Below are 17683 nucleotides of genomic sequence, written 5' to 3'. Positions count from 1 at the left end.
TGTGTGTCTGCCTTTGGAGGCTAATTTAACACTGTGTGTCTTTGTCTTCACTGAAATAAAAGGACACCGAGAGACACCGGGGGGCTTTGGGAATACTGACCGCCACCAGAACCAGGTAGAACCAGGTAGAACCACGCCTATAGGTATTTCACCACATACACTTTTGCCATGTACTGCATGTCGTATTGTGTGTTCTCGTACCTTCCGACCGGCACACAGTATCCCTCTGGCTGCTCAGCTGTGAACGGCGGGACACCGGCGTGACGCTCACAGCGACCTCACGGCTTAGTGTGTTGTGGCTGGACACGGTGTGCGGACAACAGGGCGGATCAGGGGTCCGTGTCCTCGCCTCCCTGCGAGGTGGTAATGTGAGAGAGAGAGTGAGAGCGATACAGCTGATCTGTGTTGAGGATGATTATCCGCGTGCAGAGTGACAGCCCACCGTGGGATTATGTCTTTTCTGCTGCAATGCCGTCGTACACCTAATACCAAGGTCAAAAACTCAGTGTGTGTGTGTACATACATGCGTGTGTGTGCACGCTGTAAAGGCACTCAGGAAGAGTGAGGCAATAGCGATAAATGACTGGCTGCGGTCCTTGGTGGTGATGTGAGAAGTCTCTCTCTCTCTCTCTCTCTCTCTCTCTCTCTCTCTTTCTCGCTCTGTTCATCCATGATAAAGTACTTGTGTGTGTGTGTGTGTGTGTGTGTGTGTGTGTGTGTGTGTGTGTGTGTGTGTGTGTGTGTGTGTGTGTGTGTGTGTGTACACAGTGTGTGCGTGTGTGAGAGGGCTGTCGGTCTGGGGGGCAGTGGGCAGAAACCGGCGGCTCGCCCAGAGAGTTGTGTCTTTGTCGACAGCCACACATCATCCCCAGGATTAGCAGCTCTGTCCACATGATGACTTTTCTTAAAATAGAAAAAGAGGGGCACTCAAGAAAACAAAACCATGGGCCGCGTGCCACCACACGCTCAGAGATGAACTGAGTGTCTCTCCCAGTTCCATTATCAGAGAGAGAGACAGAGACAGAGACAGAGACAGAGACAGAGACAGAGAGAGAGAGAGAGAGATAGAGAGAGAGACAGACCATAACCAGCTAGTCTGTACAGAATCTCACTGACTCCAAGTGAGATTCCATCAGTTGAGAAGATGAGAAGACAGCACCCCGCAGACATGCCTCTGAGGAGCCCTGAAGGTAAGAGAGATGGGAGGAGGAGGAGGAGGAGGAGGAAGAGCAGGAGGTGTAATGCCTAGAGACAAAATGCAGGAGCTAGTATGAAGAACAGCATGGATGGTGCTGAGAAAGGACTCTACTGATCATCAACACCATCGGTCAGTAAATAGTTCTGGGTTCCAAGAGTCAGAAGTGTCATCAACACCATCGGTCAGTAAATAGTTCTGGGTTCCAAGAGTCAGAAGTGTCATCAAAACACCATCGGTCAGTAAATAGTTCTGGGTCCAAGAGTCAGAAGTGTCATCAACACCATCGGTCAGTAAATAGTTCTGGGTCCAAGAGTCAGAAGTGTCCCTTCAGCTTCAGCGTCTGTTTGTGTAAAGAGGTACAAACCTTGCAATGGTCGCCCCTCGGTGTAAACTCACTCCCGATATGAGTTAAATTCCCTCCACTTCATCACCTGAATTGGATCCTTTGTGCAGGTGGCGGAATGGATAAGACAGTGGTATTTACTAGCATACGTGGTCACATGGCGCCGGAGAACGGAGGGTGCGGGGTTCGAGGCTGTCGGAGGACAGGTACCGAGTGCAAAAAAAAAGGGGGCCTGCTGGTGCCTACAGTCAGGGGCGTAGCTGGAGATTCTGGGCCCCATGAAATAATCTATTTGTGGGCCCCCAATCAATGCGAGCGCACGTCAGCGCCCGAGTGTAAAACATTTGGGGCATTTATTTATTGATGAAAAGAACGCATAATATGGTTTTTACCTATACATTCGGATCAGCAGTTCAGCACCTGAACCGTTGGTGGGTGAGCCTATAAAGGATGTCGCGTTGCGTTCATCTTCAATGAATGGACCAATGCAATAGTCTACCAAAGAACCTTGAGTCGCACTAGGTTAGGCATGTATTTTCCCCTACTCTTGTGACAATGTTTTCTGATACTTAACTCAACATACAAAAGCTGTTACTTGTCCTGTCTCTCTGTAATCCCATCTCCAACACAAATTGTCTACTCAAGCACACTATTAGGTTGACAGACACTTACATTTTGATGTGCTCTGTAGTATACAATCGCTCATTCTGTCAAACAGAGTAACAAGCACCTGTTTGTTTCTTTTGTGACGTTTTTTCTTTAATACAGGCAATTATACTTTTGAGTCCTCTACATTAACTTACTTTAGGATAATAATAAAACCATATTAATAACAAGATAATAATAGTGTTCTCTGGGCCCCCCTCCAGTGCTGGGCCCTTGGAATCATCCTAACCTCCCCCCCCCAGCTACTCCCCTGCCTACAGTATAGTGACCATCAACATTACAAGTGGTGCCGTTAAATCAGATAATATGGTTTGAGCCCAGCTCTCCAGCTGGGGTCACTGTGGAGTGGCGTGGGTTGAGATGGGTGAGGTTGTAACGAGGTAGAAACCTTGCAATGGCAGAGCCTTGGTGTGAACTCATTCCTGAGTTAAATACCCCACACTTCGCCACCTGAAATGGATCCTTTTCAGGTGGTGGTATACGGATAAGGCCGTGGTATTTAACATACGTGGTGGTCACATGGTGCTGGTGAGCGGAGGGTTCGAGGCTGTCGGAGGCTAATTTAGTGTACTAGTTTAAAGGTCAGCATGTATGTGTGTGGTGGTGGCCTAGTTTGGATGACACATAGTTCAAGGATTCCATCGAATAAATGTTTGATCGTTGCGACTCAGAAACTCATTCATAACACATACAAACCTGGTCATCAGTGCACAGAGACAAATGTATAGTGTGTGTGTGTGTGTGTGTGTGTGTGTGTGTGTGTGTGTGTGTGTGTGTGTGTGTGTGTGTGTGTGTGTGTGTGTGTGTGTGTGTGTGTGTGTATCTGCCTGTTTACCATACGAGACGGAAGAACGAAACCGAGTATCTCGTTGCATGAGAGGAGTGATTCATTAGAACCCATCTCTAGGTCAATGCAGCGTTTGATTAGCGAGCCTGTGAATATTCATAACTGCACCTGTGGTGTTTGTGTCAAGGGAGTTGTTGACACGCAGCTGTCGTTACTGGAAAGAGGAAAGGTGCTGGCTGCCGTGTGTATGGAACGGGAGAGGCCTCGTCACCAGAATGGAAAATTGGCATCGAGTTACAGATGACAATGGAGGCCCAGCACGGAATGCCTGTGTGGTTCTCTTTCCTCTAGTATGGCTGCCTTTCTGGCAAAAAAAAAAAAAAAAGGCTAATTTAGGTGGTCAAACATTAGAAAAGCGTTACTGTGACTTGTTTATAAGATCCAGATATCACATTATTCAAGATTCAAGATTCAAGAGGTTTATTTGTCACATACATACCAGGGCATACAGTGAAATGCGGGTGGCCATGCCCGCTTTGATTGTGCAATAATACAATAGTAAATAAAATAAGTAGGAGATAATAAAATAGACATAAAATAGACATGATAAAATAGACATGTTAAAGTCCTGAGATAATGCAATACAATGTTAGCTAATTAAGGCACTGGGTCCTATGTACACTACTATAAAAAAAATATGTAGATGCAGCTCTTAGGACTCTGAGCTCTGCTCTGCACTTCTTCTTCTGGCGTGTGGCTTTAGACCTGCAGCTCCGTTGAGGCAAGCCAGGCCAACGTTTCATCATCCAGTTCCATCAGACCGCGTTCTCCATACGGGTGGCCGGCAGGGGTGGACTGGGACACAAATTCAGCCCGGGACATTCAGACGCACCAGCCCACACACCGGCCCACGCACCGGCCCACGCACCGGCCCCGAAACCGGCACACACAACGGCCGTTATGAAACACTCGTCCAGTATTAAACAACCCAAGGCTGTGGCTAAGGAGTCAACATCAGGGAGACCAAAATCTACACCCCGCCCCTAGATGTGCACTCGTGCACAGTGCACGCACACACACACACACACACACACACACACACACACACACACACACACACACACACACACACACACACACACACACACACACACACACACACACACACACACACACACACACACACACACACACACACACACACACACACACACACCATTACTTCCTGTCATTGGCATACATTCATTTTTTTTTACTAACATCTTAGTGCCTCATGAAGTATTAACTACACCATAATAATATTGAGGTTTTGATCCATAGAAAGGTCTGTGCTACACAATTTCAGTTAGATTAGATTTATTGTCCTTTAATTTTGCACTCATGACATTAGTTGCTTGCCGTTTAATCAACATCGAAAGACCCCCACTTCCTCCCAGACACCCATTCCAAGAGCCTGTTCGCTTTCCGGTCTCTCTCTGTCTGTGTGTCTCTCTCTCTCTCTGTCTGTGTGTGTGTGTGTGTCTCTCTCTCTCTCTCTCTCTCTCTCTCTCTCTCTCTCTCTCTCTCTCTCTCTCTCTCTCTCTCTCTCTCTCTCTCTCTCTCTCTCTCTCTCTCTCTCTCTCTATCTCTCTCTCTCTATCTCTCTCTCTCTCTCTCTCTCTCTCACAGCTTGGAATGATGGAATCATCCATGATAAATTAACTTTGACTTGAATGAATGCCCATTCTTTCTCTAGAACAATACAGATTGACAAACGTTTCATTATGCACTATACAACTAAGGTTAATACGTTATAATTAAGATATCAATTGTATAAGATTTATTTAGGATAACTAAAGACAGGACCAGGGGTGCAGTCGTAATATGGGCGAAGGCCAAACGGTATCCTATTATTATGCAAAGTCTAGGCACTTATCACCTAGACTTTGCATAATAATAGGATGCGCGCACTTCGAAGCCCAAACGTTGTTTGACCGCATGTGCCCAGCACTGCACCCCTGGACAGGACTTTACTAAAGGTTGACACTCACAGTAATTTCTTCCAGAACAAGCTTAAAATAGCAAAGGATAGGGCGGCTACGTTGCATAGTGGGCAAGGCGCTCGCCACGAATGCTGGAGACGCTGGTCGTTCATACTAATAGACATTGGCCGTATTAGGGGGTGGGAAACTGATGGGTGGGGATTGGGCGTTGTGGACAGCGACTCCTACAGGTCGGTTGGTGCGCCTGCGCAGTAGAATCAGGAAGTGTCGGGGGCAGCGTGAGCCTCCTACGCGTTACTCCTCACCACTGAGAGATCGAGCTGCGCAGGTGAAAAGATGCGACTGCTGTTACCTCAAGTACCGGAGGGGACTTGTGCTATGTATGACTTAGTCCACATTGCAGCCGGCTTGTGGGAGGCAAGAAACAGCGTTCGTGACAGGGGAGGGTTGAATTGGATGATATGAAATTGGGATGGGAGAAAATATAGAAAATGGGAGAAAAAGTGGATAAAAAAAAATAGCAAAGGATATAGATCATTTGTCTGTCTATATCGTGTCTGTTTGTCTCTCTCTCTCTCTCTCTCTCTCTCTCTCTCTCTCTCTCTCTCTCTCTCTCTCTCTCTCTCTCTCTCTCTCTCTCTCTCACACACCTTTGTAAAACACTCATGAGACCAAAAAAAAAATGCCTTTGAAAACAATATGTAAAGATATATAAGATGGTATATATATATATATTATACAAACCCAGAGACAGTGGACAGACTTGTCTTTCTTGCCTGCAACTTAAAGTAATGGCTTTTGTAACTGAGGGGTACAATTCCCTGACTGTATTGATAAGTATGGTATCATTAAACCACTACCGCTTTATGTACTTTAATTACTGGCCATACAGTACATGATATATGAATATGATGAACACTTCCCACAATGAAATCGGTTCCACACAAAGGTATAATCAAGTATTTAATGGAGCAAAAGGTACATAATATACTTTCTATTATACTTTGAATGCACTTGTAAGGCAAAGGAATGTGCGTAGGCAAATCAACAATGAATGTCCATTCTCTGGTTACGCAGGAGGTAATTATACAACCTGAATCTTAGGGAATCATATCTATGGTACACTAGTAATATAGCGGGAGATACTGGAAGGGTCCCCCTGGTTGTAAGCCAGCAGGGGTAGAAGATCTGTCGGTAGTAGAGAGTCTGGTCAACGATGACTAAGGAGACTCCAGGTACAGGAGCCGGTGCAATAGCCTCTTGATCCACAGACGAATACAGCTGTTCTCCGTAGACTGTAGCTCCACATAGCCGGCCTCAGGCTCTCTGAGGCGCCGACTCGACTTGGCTCCTCGCGGGGTAAATCCAACACGTGCAGGCGTTGGCGATTCTCCGCTCCATAAATCACAGGACCAAAGCAAATATATTCCAGCCGCAAAGGGCTATGCAGTCGTCGGGTAGATTAATCCAGTGTACATGTCCACACGGTTCTCGTCTAGGTCTCCTCGGGTGAAAGCGCCATAACAGCAGCCCAGCCTGGATAAGAACTCTAGCTAATACGAGGAAGCGTTGGGGATGCTGGTCACTGTAGAACTTTAGCCGCACGATACACTATACACAAATAGACTATTATTGACTTAATAGAAATATGTCGCACTCGACGGTATAGCGCCAAACTCTGACAATTCAGTTATTAATTCGCACGCGGTCTCAATGCTCTATTCTGGGGCCAAACAGGCCATACTTCACTGCACGTTGTATCGTGGGTGAGGCTTCAACTTATTGGGTAACATACTTCTGTATTCACCTGCGCCGTATTTATATGCACAGTGAACAAACTAGTGCCAATCTCATTTCTGTCGCGTATCCCTGGGCAAGGCCGGGCATGTCCAGACATGTCTTGACGGTGACTTTGAACCTGACTCCGGAGGCCGGTCCCTGGCGCCGGTGGACCGCTGTCCAATAGGAGAATGAAATATTATGGTCTGGGCTAAAGGGATATTCCGTGTATATGTACAAGGAATATACAAGGGATATCAAACGATATACAAATACTATGCAATATATATCAATCAATAAATATATATATTCGGTTTAATCTGATCCTTTGTAACAGCTTTGCTTGTCCAAATGACAATACTGACCAAATTGAGATTTATTTTTCTCTTGTTTGCTTTATAATGTAAAATACAGTTTGAAACCGTCTGTAGTAGGCTATGTGTGCTAGCAGAGCTAGTCTCCAGTCACGAGTCACGGTGCACATGTGCGGTGGTTTGTCCACCAAAAAAGCGCCAAAAGATAGAAAAGAAACTAGCAGAGCCAGAACTGTTCAACTCCCCTGGTGCCACAGCCAGCAGAGAAGCCTGTTTACTTTAGCTTTCAAACCAGCTGCAGCCTGAGAACTGGAGTGTGAGGGGCTGTAACACTAAAGATGGCGGCAACGACAAAGAATTGCTGCAAAATAAACATACATCTGTTGTTTAAAATATATATATATATATTTTTTTTTAAATACTTATAACAATATCGATAATTATGGATATTGCGTGATATGATATTGTTATCGATATTGTTATCGCAATATCATTTTTGGCCATATCGCCCACGCCCAGCCCTATAAGTGGTTATAGTGTAACAGAGTATTTTCTGTTTCCCAAATAATAGATTCTTATCAAACTGGTGAACTACACGCCTGTAGCCCCTAAAGCTGCTAAAATACACATTTTGTTCACTGTTTTTTTTGGGTTATCAATGAATAAAATACATATATTTTACATGTATTAACTCTAGAATTGCCACAGTTATCTACAATAGCAACGATAAAGAAGTGCCAACCACATATTATTATAATAATTCATCCAGTTTTCTTTTAAGTGTTTTGGTTAATCAGAGTGTTTACCAATCGTATATTATCGTTTTTTTGTTTTGTTCCAAGTGTTATTTTTTATTACATCACTAACAAAATAATAAAAGAAAAAATACTCTTTAATCAGATTAATCACTTTATTCAAATTGAGGATTTAGTTTGAGGATATAAAAAAAAAATTAAAAAAAATTATAAAATTATTTTTATTAAAAACGAAGGTTCGAACGTCACAGTATGATGTCATAATAGACATTTGTGATGTCACAGTATGATGTCATAATCAAACATTCTAGAACATTTGTGATGTCACAGTATGATGTCATAATCAAACATTCTAGAACATTTGTGTTCTATATTCAACAATTCTCTCAGAAGATCTCATTGTGCATCTTGAAACAGTAGGCTACTGAACAGTACTGAACAGATAGACTAAACAACATAGACTGAAGCCTGCATTTCTAGACCAAGGTGCCGTGCCTACCGTTTTGCTGTGGAAAGGTGATCTGTTCTACTTGAATACTGAATGTTAATATTGAATCAGACAATATTGAATACTGAATGTTAATTCAGGTTGACAGTTGACATCATTGACAGTTGACAGGGGGCTGGAAAGTTGATTTAATAAAAGAAAAAATACTAATTTAATCAGATTAATCACTTTATTCAAATTGAGGATTTAGTTTGAGGATATAAAAAATGTAAAATAAAAAAGAATTTATAAAAAAGAAAAAATGAGAATACTTTTTAAAAATTTTTTTTTTTAATAAAAAACGAAGGTTCGAACGTCGAAGAACCCTGACGAAGTTTGAATCCCAAAAACAGGCTTCGGGGACAGCCTTACCAAACATTATTTATATTATTCAAATGTCTCTCAAACATGTTCCGTTGTGATGTCACAGTATGATGTCATAAACAAACATTCTAGAACATTTGTGATGTCACAGTATGATGTCATAATAGAACATTCTATAGCGGTCAGGTGGCGTAGCGGAGATTGCGCTCGTCACCAATGCAAGAAGCTGCGGTCTCGACTCCCGGAGTCAGCATTGCCTTGGCTTGGGCTGATCGCTATACTAACTCGTTTGGCTGGGTTAGGGGGACGGAAGCCGTGGGTGGGAAACTGGCGTTGTGGACAGCGACGCCTACAGGTCAGGTCTGGGCGCTTGCTCAGCGGAGGCAGGACTTGAGAAAGGCAGCGTGACCTCCCACGCGTTACACTTCACCAATGAGAGCCCTCGCTGCCAGGTGAGAAGAGAGCCACTGGCTGTCGCCGCACGTGTCGGAGGAAGCGTGCGGATACTTCAGGGTTCCCTTGTACCGACTAGTAGGAGAACATGCGCACAACAACCAGGTAGGGGGGGGGGGGGGGGGGGGGAATGGGCACAACGACTAAATTGGGACGGGGAGTTAATATCAGACCATATTGAATACTGAATGTTAATTCAGGTTGACAGTTGACATCATTTGCCAGTTGACAGGGGGCTGGAAAGTTGATCTAAAGGGGACATGCATTATAAATGCCTTTTTTCTGTGTTTCACAAATTCAGCCTGAGACGTTCAGAGTCACTCCGGCCCGCGCGCACACACACTATTGTCACCTGTGTGTCGTTGCGCTCTGGGTAGTGTATCTGTAGTAGAGCGCTGTGTAGGCTACATCATCTGGATGGACTGTTTCTGTGCGAGCAAGCATGCATACTATGGAATTTAATCCTGCCGGCGCCACTGCCGGCCCACACACCGGCCCACATACTGGGCCACATGCCGGCCCACATTAGTGGCCCACACACCGACTCACACACTGGCCCACACACCGGCCCACACACCGACACACACTGGCCCACACACCAGCCCACACACAGGCCCATATTAGTGGCCCACACACCGACTCACACACTGGCCCACACACCGACTCACACGCCGGCCCACACACCGGCCCACATTAGTGGCCCACACACCGACTCACACACTGGCCCACACACCAGCCCACACACCGGCCCACATTAGTGGCCCACACACCGACTCACACACTGGCCCACATTAGTGGCTCACACACTGGCCCACACACTGGCCCACACACCAGCCCACACACCGGCCCACATTAGTGGCCCACACACCGACTCACACACTGGCCCACACACTGGCCCACACACCAGCCCACACACCGGCCCACATTAGTGGCCCACACACCGACTCACACACTGGCCCACACACTGGCCCACACACCAGCCCACACACCGGCCCACATTAGTGGCCCACACACCGACTCACACACTGGCCCACACACCGGCCCACACACCGGCCCACATTAGTGGCCCACACACGACACACACTGGCCCACACACTGGCCCACACACCGGCCCAATGTGTGGGCCAGTGTGTGAGTCGGTGTGCGGGCCACTACATACCGGCCAGCCCACTTTACTTCCGGCCCATCGGGATTCGTCCCGATGGCCAGTCCGGGCCTGGTGGCCGGTGTTTGGGGCAACTGGTGATTATATGTTCCACAGTTTGTGCAGGGGCTCCACACTCGCATGGGGCACTGTCCTTGAGGCCCCACCTCTTCATTGAGGTGCCGTAGTGTCCAACGCCGGTCCTTAGGCGGTTGAGGGTTGTCCACTGCTTCCGGGGCAAGTCCTGACCAGGGACGTCCAGAGGGTCATTGATGTAGAGGTGCAGCCTGGATGGTTCTGCTGACCTCCACTGGTCCCTCCATCTCGTGGTGTCTCTGTGGTGGTATTGTGAAGGAGGTGGGATGCACTGATCTGTGCCTTGCGGGAAAGGGCCAGTGTGGCTGCTTCTCGTTTGATGGTAGCCGGGGCAATACCAGCGAGTACGGGCAGTTGGTTTACCGGTGTGGCTTGTAGGCAACCAGAGACTGTCCGCAGGACACTGTTGAGAACAACATCCAGCTTCTTCACGTGGGTGCTACGGCACCAGACCGGGGCGCAGTACTCGGCGGCAGAGAACACCAGGGCCAGTGAGGAGATGCGCAGTGTCTTTGTTGAGGCTCCCCATGTGGTGCCGGCTAGTCGTCGTATCAGTGCGGCACGGGCGGTTGTTTTTCCCCTGGCACCTAACCTGGCAGTGCTGATAACGAGGCGTTAACGATACTGCGACCCTTGCAGTAGAGGTGCGATTTTTAAGAGCTGGATCTGTACATACTATAGATTTACCATAGAAATGTAAGGTGAATCACCATAGTATTCCTGTGGTTTTACCATAGAAATACTATAGTACTGCTGCAATATTTGGTGCTGTAGTATTTGGTGCAATCTGTGTTTCTTCCAACATTAAGGAAAAATAGGCATCCTAAACATTCTGTGAAAAGAATAGTAACTATAGTAAACACACTCACAGATTTACCATAGACATACTGCAGTGATTCCCCATACTGGTGGCCACGAAGCTTTCCTGAATTTCCCCAAGGGGATCAATAAAGGAATATCTTATCTTAATATTATAGAAATGTAAGGTGAACCACAATAGTATTCCTGTGGTTTTACCAAAAAAAACAGGAATATTATAGTTGTATTATATTTCATTTTCATTTTGGGTTGACAATTATGAACAAAGACTCCCTCACTTCAGTCACTTGACAATAATAATAATAATAATAATAATAATAATAATAATAATAATAATAATAATAATAATAATAATAATAATAATAATAATAATAATAATAATAATAAAAAATTAAAAGCAGAAGGAAAATTAAATTAAATTAAATGTTTAAAATGAATAAAGTAAAAAAAAAAAAAAAACATAAAACACAATATAGGAGCAGTATATATATATATATATATATATATATATATATATATATATATATATATATATATATATATACAAAAAAGTGTCTGAGGCCTTGATGGACCCTGGCAGCTGATTCCACAGGCGCGGAAAAAGCACGGTGCCCCATGGCTGACAGCCTGGTGCGTGGGATGGCGAGGAGGTTTTGGCTGCCAGACCTGAGTGACCTGGATGGCAGAGGCAGAGACAAAGACCTATTTTGGGACAGGAATTGTGTCTTCTGGCCCAGTGACCGACTGTCTCTGCAGACTGTGTGGAGTGTTCTGCACGGTGGTGTTGATAACAGACTGAGACACAGAGAGATAAGTGTTCTGCACGGTGGTGTTGATAACAGACTGAGACACAGATAGATAAGTGTTCTGCACGGTGGTGTTGATAACAGACCGAGACACAGATAGATAAGAAAAAAAAAGATATAAAAAGATATATATATAAAATATAAAAATTTTAAATATATAAAAAATATAAAAATATATATATAGAAAATTATATCTTGCAGCATATTTTAAGTTTTTCTTATATTAAAATATATTTAGTTTTTAAGAATTTGTAAAGGATAGGCAAAAATAAGCATGATTGTGCCTATTCCTTTTTTTCGGTCGTTGATTTTGGATTTTGTTCTTTTTTCTTTTCCTTTTGTAAGTCCACACAGGTGTGTTTGATTTGTCTGTAAACAAGACCGAAAAATTTGTTCTGCACGGTATAGTGTTGATAACAGACTGAGACACAGAGAGATAAGTGTTCTGCACGGTATAGTGTTGATAACAGACTGAGACACAGAGAGATAAGTGTTCTGCACGGTATAGTGTTGATAACAGACTGAGACACAGAGAGATAAGTGTTCTGCACGGTATAGTGTTGATAACAGACTGAGACACAGAGAGATACGTGTTCTGCACGGTAGTGTTGATATTACGTGCCGCAGCAGAACAACTATGTAGGGCTGTCACGCTTGCCACAAGTGGTTATGACCTCTGTTTCTATAAGGAAACACAGCAGTGTTGTTCTTAGCTCTATTCTATTTAAATCTTTCAAAAATGTTCTCATGTACCCCAGTTGCTACTGCATGTACATATTTGTGTTTTATTACACGTATATGTTCCTAGATACCAACTATTTCACCTGTTTTATTCTCCACCCATCGATCATCCATAGCAACACTACTATCACCGACATCCAAGAAGGGGGATCCCCCCTTGAACGGCCCTTCTAATGTTTCTCTCCTCCACATTGCCTGTGGTGCTTTTTTTCCTATTGCTATAGGTTTTTAGTGAGTTTTTCCTTACCGTCACTGGGGTATGTCTGGGGAGTGTTGTTTTGGATTTCATGATGGGCTTTTTTTTGTTCTTGATTTATTGTGATGTTTCTTCTTGACTTGTTTAAAAAAGACTTGTCTGGCCCATGGGGACATTAACGTGTGATTGCGGGCTTTACAAATACATTTGATTTGATTTGATTCAGCGATAGGTACGGAGGCGTAGCAGTCACAGTGTTTACACGAATGCAGTGCAAACCTCTAAAACGTGCTGTAATTGAATCGTATAGATACAAATTTTATTCGATACGAACCACACAATAAAGGAAAAATGCCGGTTTTACATCTCTTAAAACAACACGATATGTCCTTGAATGGCGCAGCCAAACATTTCAGCTTCTGCCTGAGCTGAATAGCTGAAGAATAGTTGAGTAGCTGAATTAGACTGTTTGGTCTTATGCTAAGGACTGGGCCTGGACAGACGGGGTCTGGAAGTACTTAGCAGGGAAAGACTGAGCCTGGAAAGACTGAGACTGGAAAGACTGAGCCTGGAAAGACTGAGACTGGAAAGACTGAGCCTGGAAAGACTGAGACTGGAAAGACTGAGTCTGGAAAGACTGAGACGGGAAAGACTGAGTCTGGAAAGACTGAGACTGGAAAGACTGAAGTCTGGAAAGACTGCTTTTTGTGGAATCATGGAATCGCTTGCAACTTGACCTCAAATTTTGTTCCCTTGTCTCTCTTGGACGTTTTCGATTTTTGATCAATGGCCGTCCACTGTCGACCTGTAGTTGTTTTGCTTGATTCTGTTCTATTGTACTACTGTTTTCATATTTTCCTCCGGCTGTATAACATTTCTTTCATTATTTTTTAACTGTTTATTAGTATTTTTGCATGTGTTTGGATTTGTTGATGCCATCGTGTAAACTTGGGGTCATTGAAAATGAGGGTACCCCTCAATTCACTCCCGGGTTTAAATAAAGTACAAATAAAATCAGCTTGTAGCTGTATCAACCGAGGCCGTGCTATAGAAGGACATCATGTAGAAATAAGGAGAGAGGAACCTTTATTCCTGAGTGCGTTTCATATTGAATTCCACCGGAGTGATCCAGCACTGGGATGGTTTGGTTGGTGGCTCTACAATACAATAGATCTTTCAAATGCCTTTGCTGCCGAGATCAAACCGAAACAATGCTAAGTTTAGATATGGTCGAAATCTGAGTAGCGGTGCCATGGATACTATTCCACGGTCAAGTCCCCAGCCGCCTCACGGTGGACTGCTGAGAAACAGTACCGTGCTGGTAATTCATCACACAACCCATGCTTATTCATATAATTGATTTTATTACATTTTATTTTTATTATTATTTTTGTCATTTTGTAATTGCTTTTCCTGTTTTTATCTTATCTTAACTTGATTGTATCATGCTGATTACATGTTTTTATCTTTGTGTTATGTCTCGTGATTGTACACTCGACATCACTGTAAATGAGGGAAACCTCCGTGTCCTTCGAGGTTAAATAAAGGTTGAATGAATTCCACATGTCGTCCCGTCCTTCCCGCTCCCTTGCAGACATGCCGCGGCAGTTCCCCAAGATCACCCTGAGCGAGGCGGACGAGGAGGTGCGCCTGCTGGCGGAGAAGGTGTACGCGTCGGCGCTGAAGGAGGAGGACACCAAGGATGTGCTGTCCATGTTCACGGTGCCCGAGGACTGTCCCATCGGCCTCCACCAGGCCAGGAAGCGGGAGATGCTCAAGGAGCTGGCGGAGCAACAGTCGGAGGAGAGCGCCAAGAGGTGCGTCCGTTGACCGCGTTCACACGGCGGCCATTTTGTTCTCACGTCACGCTCGGTGGGGTGGAATGGAACCCGATCCGAGCCTGACGTAAGAGCAAAATGGCCGCCGTGTGAATATGGTCGATACCCTATACAGTACAATTACACATCTGTTCTGTTCCAATGGTCAGTGTGCGAACCATACCATCGTCTTCGGGGGAGCTCATTCTTTTTCTTTCGGGGGGGGGGGGGGGGGGGCGTTTTCCTGAGTCTCGCGACTGCCGCGGCTCAGCCACTTCCTCGATGTTGATTAGTCGGTCGAAAAGAGTTACCTTGATGAGCGCGCTCCTCCAAAAGTTTAACTAGTTTCAACTTTAGGCGCTGGGAGCGCTTTGCCCAAAAACGCTGCCGCCGAGAGCGCATAAACGCGAGGCGCGCGCTGGGAAAAGGAGCGCGCCTGTAGCATAGAAATGAATGACAGAAAGGAGCTGACAACTCGTAAAAATTCCCCGGTCGACACGGGTCATAGGCTATATAGGTATGAGTATTACAGAACCACACATAGTCCACACCACACAGGTGTCTAAATACATTATGCTCAGACTAACCCCTCTGATCCAACACTAAAATTCACACACAACAGTCCACTCCTATTTACACATAAACACACGGATGAACCAATACCGAACAACAAGTCCACGACCAAACACATCGAGTCTAACATTATTATAGTAGGCAAAAAAATGCAACATTATCGCCCCCCACCTGTCCTGATGGTGAAGATCTGCCCAATTCTCAAAATCTGCACGTCACAGAAGTAGTCCCAGCAGCAGGCTGCTTCGCATTCTTTGTAAAACCAAAATTGGTTAGAAGGCTTACTTCTTTGATATTTCGTTTAACTTTCGACCAGGGTGCGAACTATGGGGGAGCTGGGGGAGCCATGGATCCCCTATATGAGACATCAGCCCCCCTGAAAACATGATTTGTGAATTTTTGGGGGATCTCTAAAATACTGACAATACATTTTTCAAAATCTTCTGTAATTTTCTGTATCGTCATCATCGTGTATAATAATACAATTTGGCTATTTTGATGTATGATTAATGATTTGCGCACTAATTCACCGTAATAGACAATAGCATAAATCTATGGGGTTGCGGCACTGCAGATATACCCTACTCATAATAGATGGCAACATGCATGCTATTCTTGCGTTTACCATTCGGAGCGTGGTGGCGCTGCAGCCTGCAGGTGTGACAGATCATATTGGTCTGCGTTGTGTTGATGTTAAATGTTAATGTCCCGAGGGGGAGTCGAACAGGGGGCTCCGCGGCTCAGCCACTTCCTCGATGTTGATTAGTCGGTCGAAAAGAGTTACCTTGATGAGCACGCTCCTCTCCAAAAGTTGAACTAGTTTCAACTTTAGGCGCTGGGAGCGCTCCGCCCAAAAACGCTGCCGCCGAGAGCGCATAAACGCGAGGCGCGCGCTGGGAAAAGGAGCGCGCCTGTAGCATAGAAATGAATGACAGAAAGGAGCTGACAACTCGTAAAAATTCCCCGGTCGACACGGGCCATAGGCTATAGGTATGAGTATTACAGAACCACACATAGTCCACACCACACAGGTGTCTAAATACATATGCTCAGATTAACCCCTCTGATCCAACACTAAAATTCACACACAACAGTCCACTCCTATTTACACATAAACACACGGATGAACCAATACCGAACAACAAGTCCACGACCAAACACATCGAGTCTAACATTATTATAGTAGGCAAAAAAATGCAACATTATCGCCACCCACCTGTCCTGATGGTGAAGATCTGCCCAATTCTCAAAATCTGCATGTCACAGAAGTAGTCCCCGCAGCAGGCTGCTTCGCATTCTTTGTAAAACCAAAATTGGTTAGAAGGCTTACTTCTTTGATATTTCGTTTAACTTTCGACCAGGGTGCGAACCATGGGGGAGCTGGGGGAGCCATGGATCCCCTATATGAGACATCAGCCCCCCTGAAAACATGATTTGTGAATTTTTGGGGGGTCTCTAAAATACTGACAATACATTTTTCAAAATTGTCTGTAATTTTCTGTATCGTCATCATTGTGTATAATAATAAAAATTTGGCTATTTGGCAAAGCCAATTACATGCAAATATTTACATGCATATACAGTTCAAAAGGTGCAATGAAAAACATATGTTTAAGATATTGTTTAAGATATATCAACAACAAGACTCAACAAGACGTTCGTCAGCAAGGTGGCAGGATTGTAGTGTGAACGATTGTGGGTCATGCGAATGCGTGCGCCATGCGTGCCAGCAGGTATAGTCGAATTTCGCAGAACACCGTTTCAGATGATCCCCAAAAGGTAGAATGCAGGATCTGCCACTGACAGGAGCTTCACCATCACACATGGAGGAGAGGGGGACGTCACATATAGTTGTTCAGCAAGTCTGGCCCGACTATTATTGAGAACTGAATCAATCAGAGGGTCGGTTTGTTATAATAACAGAATACACGGGGAGTATCGCCGGGACACTGTCCAGAGGGAAGGGGGCAATAGAATCCGGAGGCTAATATCCCCAAAACCGGAGGTGAGTTTAATAAGATTAATAACAAAATGAGCTATATATATAGCCTACCGTCTGCGTCGAATATGATATATAGGCATTTAAATAATAAATACATTTATTTAATTTTAATTAGCAATAAAAAAAAATGTAAATACTTTTTTTTTTTTTTTTTTTTTGCTCCCCCTTTAGACTCACGGGCTTCCCCGTTACACTCACCTCCCTAAACTCACGCCCCTCAGGACATCTGGGTCACTGGGCACCACTGTGACGGATCATATTGGTCTGCGTTGTGTTGATGTTAAATGTTAATGTCCCGAGGGGGAGTCGAACAGGGGGCTCCCGCGCCGCGGGCGACGACACAGGCCGCTGCACTAAGAAGTGAATTCACTCCTAACTACCGTACCTATGCGTCTGTTAAC

The 17683-nt window shown here is 44.9% G+C and overlaps 1 protein-coding gene across 1 annotated transcript in view; it reads left to right on the top strand.

Annotated features, from left to right (window-relative positions):
* Positions 1–17683, top strand: part of ampd3a (adenosine monophosphate deaminase 3a) — a gene marked incomplete at both ends in the record, with an annotated part of 52614 nt that overhangs the window by 10279 nt on the left and 24652 nt on the right. Inside the window, one exon of the mRNA XM_084308215.1 lies at positions 14485–14707. Within this exon, the coding sequence (XP_084164341.1) occupies positions 14485–14707 (223 nt within the window). The remainder of the gene's footprint in view (positions 1–14484; positions 14708–17683) is intronic.

The sequence above is a fragment of the Notolepis coatsorum genome (genome assembly GCF_963971535.1).
Source record: "Notolepis coatsorum genome assembly, chromosome: 2".
Lineage (NCBI taxonomy): Eukaryota > Metazoa > Chordata > Actinopteri > Aulopiformes > Paralepididae > Notolepis > Notolepis coatsorum.
The sequence above is the reverse complement of the archived record's forward strand: the minus strand, read 5'-3'. Positions and strand labels throughout refer to the sequence as shown.